Source organism: Carlito syrichta, unplaced genomic scaffold, assembly GCF_000164805.1.
Source record: "Carlito syrichta isolate Samal-C Ts95f unplaced genomic scaffold, Tarsius_syrichta-2.0.1 Scaffold145297, whole genome shotgun sequence".
Taxonomy (NCBI): domain Eukaryota; kingdom Metazoa; phylum Chordata; class Mammalia; order Primates; family Tarsiidae; genus Carlito; species Carlito syrichta.
Window position 1 is genome coordinate 22,888 of NW_007089393.1, and position 7,365 is coordinate 30,252.

At 48.2% G+C, this 7,365-nt stretch overlaps 1 protein-coding gene across 1 annotated transcript in view; it reads left to right on the forward strand.

Moving 5' to 3' along the window:
* Positions 1-2: 2 nt before the first annotated feature.
* Positions 3-7,365, forward strand: part of VPS37B (VPS37B, ESCRT-I subunit) — a gene marked incomplete at its 5' end in the record, with an annotated part of 29,642 nt that continues 22,279 nt past the window's right edge. The window contains one exon of the mRNA XM_008050407.2: positions 3-86. Coding sequence (XP_008048598.1) covers positions 3-86 — 84 coding nt within the window. The remainder of the gene's footprint in view (positions 87-7,365) is intronic.

Below are 7,365 nucleotides of genomic sequence, written 5' to 3' on the forward strand. Positions count from 1 at the left end.
GGTTCGCGGGGCTGTCGCTGGTGCAGCTCAACGAGCTGCTGGAGGACGAGGGACAGCTGACACAGATGGTGCAGAAGATGGAGGAGGTGAGCCCGGCGGGGGTCGAGGCGGCGGCCGCGGGGCCTCCCACGGGTTCGCGCCTCGAGCAGTGGCCCGAGGCGGAGGCGACCGCGGTGCCTCCAGTGGCGATCGGGGGACCGGGGCGAGATTCGGGGGCCGGGAAACCGCGACTGGTGTTTAGGCGGGAGTGGGGGCCGAAGGGACCGAGACGGGGCTTGGGGTTCCCGAGGCAAGGCTTGGGGGGCTGAGGACCCAAAGCCAGGCTGAAGTGGGGCCGGGCTGTAATTAGGGATTCGGGGACTAGGGAGTTGCGGCTGGGTCGGGGGGCGGGGAAGAGGAGGGAATTGGGAGATCTGAGATGGACTTGGCAGGGGGAGGGGGAGAGTGGTGGGGTCTGAGTCGGAGGCGAGGATTAGGGGTGACTGTAGGGGCCAAAGGCTGGGTCTGGACCGGGATTGGGGGCTTTGAGGGGAAGGAGCGGAGAGTTATTGGGGGTCTGAGAGTAGGTTTTGGGGGGCTGAGTGAGCTAGCAGGATATGATTCTTAGGACGGAGGTTTCCAGGATGGCCTTGGGAGACTGAGGGTCTGTAGCTGGGTCTAGGAAGTGATTCTAAGGGGCTTTGAGGGCTGGGCAGGGACCCCCGACGTTTGGTGGCAGGAGGACAGGGCCCTAGCCAGGGTTAGGCTTGAAGAGTCCGTGTGTCTCAGGAGTCCAAGAGCGTCCCTGGAATCTGACTTCTTTCGAAGTGGCCCTACCAGAGTGGTACCGGGGGTTCTTTTTCTTGGTGGCAGCAGGATCCATTTTCTATAAGGGTTGCCTCCCGCCGTGGAAGGGACCGTGGGAATTCTAGCATGGCTGGCTTGGCACCACAGTGTCCCACCCATCTGCGGCCAAGGAAGGTTCCTGGAGCTGTTTCTGGGAGAAGATAAAATGGGGGTTGGGGGCTTACTGCCAACCCCCACCTCTGATAGCCAGGGCCCTGCCCAGCCCCTGGAAGTCATGTGCACGCCCTTTCTGGTTATCTTCCTCTATCCGTACCTTGAGTGTGGTTTGCTGTCAGGGGTAACTGATTTTATCCTTGTAGATTCGCAGCTTGCAACGAATCATTCGTCCCTTTCTGGCAACCCTTTTGTGTACTTTCTCAGAAAGTTGGATCCTATGGGTCTGAGTCTCCTCCAGGCAGGTGGACCCAGGCTCACCCCAGCTCTCCCTGGCCCACCTACCAGTCCTGCTCCTTTTTGTCTGAAGTCCAAGCCTTCCCACGCCTCCAGTGCTGAGTCTCTCACCCAGGAGCTGGTGTGGGGGCTTTTGGCTTTCATTCCGAAGAGGGATTGTTTCGCACCAAGCCAGCCCCCTTAAAAGAGGGCTTGTATGGAGGTAGCACATTCAAAATCCCTGGAAAACCCTCAACAGATCATTGTCCAGAGCTACAGAGAGGCCACTGTAGTAAGATGGTATCAGTCTTTCCATTAATACACCCCTTGTATTCACGGGCTTTGTAACTTGGCACATGTAATGTTGCTCCGAGATGCAATTTACCCCATTTATGGTCTCCATGTGGCTCTTTCCATTTTAGAGAATAATAAGTGACAAAATCCATGTTTCTTGACTGAATAAGAGTTTCATGTCTCCAAAGAAAGAAAACCTTTGCTTAGTTTCTCTGCTTTTCAGTTGCTGGGAGACCTTTTGTTGTCAGCAGGGCATCTTTCTAGTTTAATAATAAAGTGATAGGTATATTTTTCTAATGTGTAACACTGCCTACAAGTTATTTTGGTATACGTGACTATTCTGTGTCAGTAAGAACAGAAGGTGGAACATTAATAGAAATAAACTGCCTTTTAGTGGAAGGAAGATTGTAGAAAGAGTCAGGTTAATTCTGCTGAATCAGAGGCTGTTAGGGACAGCCTCACTTGTTCTTTACCTAAGAACCTGGAGATTATTTTTTAAAGAGAAAGGTAAATTAACTAGGATTTTTTTTCAACCCCCTCCCAGTAAAAGTGACCTTCGTACCAGAGTACCCTTCAGAAATATTGAGACCTGACACCACTTGATTATACTGCATAGTTGAAGTTAAATTACTCAGCAGTAGTTTGCTTTTCGGGTGTAGTGCTTTGAAAACAAGGAAACTGAATTTGAAAACCAAAATGCCTTAGGCAACTCACCTAGCCGGGGTCACCCTTGGCAAATCCTGTTGCCCTGCTGATGTGAAGTGCCTTTGTCAAGGAATGGGTGTAACGAAATTTTTGGCTGTGGTAGTTTTGTCACCTGGTAGTGTTAGACATTGGCTTATTTTGGGATGTGAGATACAATAGAAGAAAATGATTTGTGAGCTGTTTACTCTTGACTAAATGGAACATTTATGATGGAGTGTTGAAGAACATTCGGGCTTTGGAATCATACACTTCAGACTGGACTTGGCCACTTCCCAGCAGTGTGATCCAGGCAAGTCGCTTCACCTCTCTGAACATCTGTAAGAAAGGGATAATATAATAACATCTGTTTGTTTTGTGGAAAGAGTTGCTATGAAGATCAGGTAAAATCATGCCTGTTAAGCACTTAACACAGCCATTAGTTCTCAATAAAGAATGATTGCAATAATTAATAATCACTTGTAGTGCTCTCTTTTTTGAAAAATTAGAGAAAATCATTAGTACCAGATCATCCTGACAAGTTGGGTCTCATTTTAAGAGTTTTAAATAAATTTTGTTTGCCATTAGCCTAAGAAATGTTTACCTTTTTTTTTTTTTTTTTTTTTTTTACATTTACCTTTTATTTTATTTCTTATTTTTTATTTTTTGATTTGGAGTCTCACTCTTGTCACCCAGGCCGGAGTGCAGCAGCACACGCTCACGGCCATAGCAGCCTCCACCTGCTAGACTTAGGCTGTCCTTCATGCCTCAGCCTTCCAAGTAACTAGAACTACAGACACACGCCACCACGTCCAGCTAGTTTGTGTGTGTGTGTGTGTGTGTGTGTGTGTGTATGTGTGTATGTATGTGTGTGATTTATTGTAGAGACGAGGTCTTACCAAGATGCCCAGGCTGGTCTTGAACCCGTGGGCTCAAGCAATCCTCTCACCTCGGCCTCCCAAAGTGCTGGGGTTACAGGCTGAGCCACCAAGCCCAGCCACGTTTACCTATTAATGGTCAAAATGATTATGTGTTTGAGTAGGGTATAGCTACAGCATAGACTCTCTTTACCTGAACCAAAAGGTTTTTTTGTTTTTGATTGGCAGAAGGAAGTGTTTTAAATTGTGGAGTGAGGCTTCTTCAAGCCTGAGGGGATATTTTGTGGAGACTGGAAAGTGTGGCTATGTTTTGAAGGCATTCACTGTTAGGTTTTAGTGCAGGTGTTCATTATGCCTCACTGACATTGTTTTAATTGTGGTGTGTGAGTTGTAGCACAGCTCGGAGTTAAAAGGATGTCAGAGCCTTAGACTTTCCCATTTTCTGGGCCCGTGTGTTAGTCTGTCTTTCCCTGTTCCTCCTGTTCATTATGCACTTCCCCGAATGTAGTCCGTATATTCTTAGTGATCTTATCCTCTTTCCTTTTGCTGTAGGCTGATGTTTCATATGCACACATTTTATTTTTATTTAAAGTTATTTTTACACGGCAGTGGAATGTGCCTTCATCTATCCACATGAGCCCCCTTTTTTTTCTTGCAGGGCACTCCCTTAAAAGGCACTGTCGCTTAGGGATTAGGCAGCTAAACCGGACCTCTTGGGTCATTGCTCCCAGCACGCTTTCTGAGGAAATGCTGATGGGGTTGGTACTAACTCGATTCCACTAAGGATTCAAATTGGGGATCTTTGTTCCTGTGGCAGATGAAAATGCCCATATGCAAAAATGCTGAGGGTCTGAAAGACAGATTGTTTTGTGGGAAGTAAAGAGCTCTGGTCTGAAGAAGCTGTTTCCCTAAGGCGTGTTGGGGTGTGATTTGTGTGGGGCTGAAAGCTACCGCATGAATCATAATGGCTCATTGAAATGTACTGACCTTGCTTTAGCTCCAAGGCCTGCCTCCCGAACACACACTTTGAAGGCGGGGAGACTGATTTTTAGAAGCCAAGACTTGACCTCTGTGAGTGTGCTACGACTGGCGGTTCTTCCCATGTTATAGAATCACTATTGTACATGAAAAGGCTTCAGCTTTTGTGTTTAAGTCTTCTTTTCCATGGACCCTTCACTCTAACTCTTGAGTAAAAAAATTACTGTGTCCAGGAGTAGCTTCTGAAATTCAACTTTATCTCATTTTATCTTTTTTTTTTAAAGGAGGCATTAAGAGCTCATGGGAAGAACATAGTTTAGAGTTGTGTGACCTTATTTAAGTGACTTCAACCCTCTGTGCTTCTGCTTCCTCAGCTGTAAACTGAGGATAGTGGTCAGGTCTGCCTTTTAGGGTTCTTGTGAGACCAACTGTCCCACCAGGTGAAGACAAGACTTGGCACAGAGGAAGCATTCTGTAGAGGCTAGCTCCCTTTCTTTAATCAGGGAGTTTCAAAATTGTTAGAATGGCTTAGATGAAATCGGATCCAGTTATTTATTTATTTATTTTTTTTGAGTTGGAGTCTCACTCTGTCACCCAGACTGGAGTGCAGTGGCTGTTGCCAGCCACTGCAGCCTCGACCTGCTGGGCTCCGGTGATCCTTCTGCCTCAGCCTTCCAAGTAGCTGGAACTACAGGCACGTGCTACCACACCCAGCTAATTTTTCAAAAATTTATTGTAGAGATGAGGTCTCACCAAGTTGCCCAGGGGGTCTCGAACCCGCGGGCTCAGGCAATCCACTCACCTCAGCCTCCCAAAGCACGGGATTACAGGCTGAGCCACTGAGCCTGGCCAGATGTGAATTTAAATGATATTGAGATTCAGATGAACAGAAGCTCTCTGCCTAGATTAGGTTCCTAGTGTAAGAGACAGACTTTGATGGGTGGGTATGCTTTAGGAAAATAAATTATTAAATATAATATCTACCAGAGGGTATAGAGAATAATACAAGGGGCAATGTGCTCCTGTCACCCAGCTTAAGAAGTACACACCACCAACCCAGTGGAAAGCCCTTCAGCCCTCAGTATGCTAGCCTGAGAATCTTCTCCGTGTTCACTCTCTTGAATTAGGTGTTTATTTCTCAAAGTGGGCTTTTGGTGGATAAAAATGGGGGCTCAGCAGGAAGTGACAGCATGAACAAGGCACAGAGGCAGGAAAGCAGGGACAACTAGTGAGTTCTCATCTACTTTGGCCAGATGGAGTTTGCTTGGCATGTAGGGAAATGACAAGAAGCAAGACTGGCGAGGGCAGAGTGCCAGGGCATGGGCTCTGTGATGGTTACTTGGGTAGCAGGGCACTTCTGTGACCCTTTTGGAGGAAGAAGCAGTCGAATGAGACTGCACTGCAGGAGAGCTAATTGGGCAGCAGCGTGTGGGCTGGATCGTTGTTAGGGTCTCGGGAAGGTAGGTTGGAGGCAGAAGTGGCAGTACAGGTTAAGAAGTAAGGATTTCACAAGGAGCCTGGGAGGGGATGGGACCCGCTGGCTGGATGCACCTGCCCACTCCTTCTCCCCTGCCCACCTTCCAAAGTGCTCTTCCCAGCCGGGCTCGGTGGCTCAGCCTGTAATCCCGCGCCTTTGGGAGGCTGAGGTGAGTGGATTGCCTGAGCCCGCTTGTTCGAGACTCGCCTGGGCAGCGAGACCTCATCTCTCCAATCAATCAAAAAATCAGCCGGGCGTGGTAGCGCGCGCCTGTAGTTCTAGCTACTTGGAAGGCTGAGGCGGAAGGATTGCCGGAGCCCAGCAGGTTGAGGCTGCGGTGGCTGGGAGCGACCGCTGCACTCCAGTCTGGGTGACAGAGTGAGACTCCAACTCAAAAAAAAAAACAAAAACAAAAAAACAAAAAAAACCCCAAACAAAGTGCTCTTCCCACTGTCCCCATCACCCACACGGTCCCTAGACTTTTTGTGTGCCTCTTCTGTACTTGACACATGTTTTGTAAGTCACTTCCCTGTGTCCCTGACTGACTCGGGGGCTCCATTTTGTCATGTTTACCTCTGCGTCCTTGACACCCAGCATAAGAATGTGCCCAGTTAGTGCTGCTGAGTAAGTGGCATCAACTGGGCTTCAAGTAAAAGTGAGTAGAGGGCCGGGCGTGGTGGCTTAAGCCTATAATCCCAGCACTTTAGGAGGCTGAGGCGAGAAGATTGCCTGAGCTGCCGCCTGAGCTGCCGGTTCGAGACCAGCCTGGACAACATGGTGAGACCCTGTCTCTATAGTAAATCAAAAATTAGCTGGACGTGATAGCGCGTGCCTGTAGTTCCAGCTACTTGGAAGGCTGAGATGGAAGGATCGCCGGAGCCCAGCAGGTCGAGGCTGAGGTGGTTGTGAGCATGCCACTGCACTCCAGCCTGGGCAACAGAGTGAGACTCCGACTCAAAAAAACAAACAAAAAAAAGTGAGTCGGGGACATGGCCATCGTGAGCCAGGAGGAGGGGCACTGGGGTGTTAGCAACGAGAGGGTCGTTGAGACTGGCAGGCTGGGCATGAGGCACAGACAGACACCTGCGCTGCACAGGCGGTCAGAAGTGCTGGAGCTGGGGGAACAGACTGCTTGGAGATATAGATATGATACAGCCTCCATGGAGTGCTTGCTGAAGTCACGGAGCATATGAAGGTTTGAAAGGCCAAGAGAAGTAATTCATGGGTTGGGAGAAGGAAAGAGGTGCTGTGGAAGGAAGGGGAGAAGCCAGCAGCAAATGGGATGACCTAACATCCTGTTGTAGACTGGCCAGAAGAGGAACCCAGAAATAGACTGAACTGTGTCCCTCTTCAGCCGTGAGCAGAATGGTTGTGGTCTTGAGTTCAGCAGTGCCAGCCCTCTTGCTTAGTTGGCTTTTATGACAGTATTTGTAGCAGAGTGTTGCTATGGAGATCCATTCCAGGTTTGTGGGGCAAGGCTATCCAGGAAGATCAGCCACTGTTCACGGCGGTCGCCACTGGCGCTCAGACATGCCGAGACAAGTATTGAGATTCCATCATTATTCAGGGAAACTGTCTGACCCAGTGATTGAAAAGCAGAGGAAAATTCTGTGTAGAATTTCTTCATAGGGAGAATGAGAGTAGAGAGGGGGATTTAGCTTTGTTTCTAGGTTACATTACAGTGTGTCAGGCTAAAGCTTTCTAAAGTGAATTGTAAGGAATATTGTTACTATGTCAAAGCGATTATGTGAAAAGTAGATATGTGAATAATTTGTTATATTTCAAGCATTGTCATAGCTAATGTTTCTTTTAAATCAAACCTTTTATTACCTTTTTTTTTTT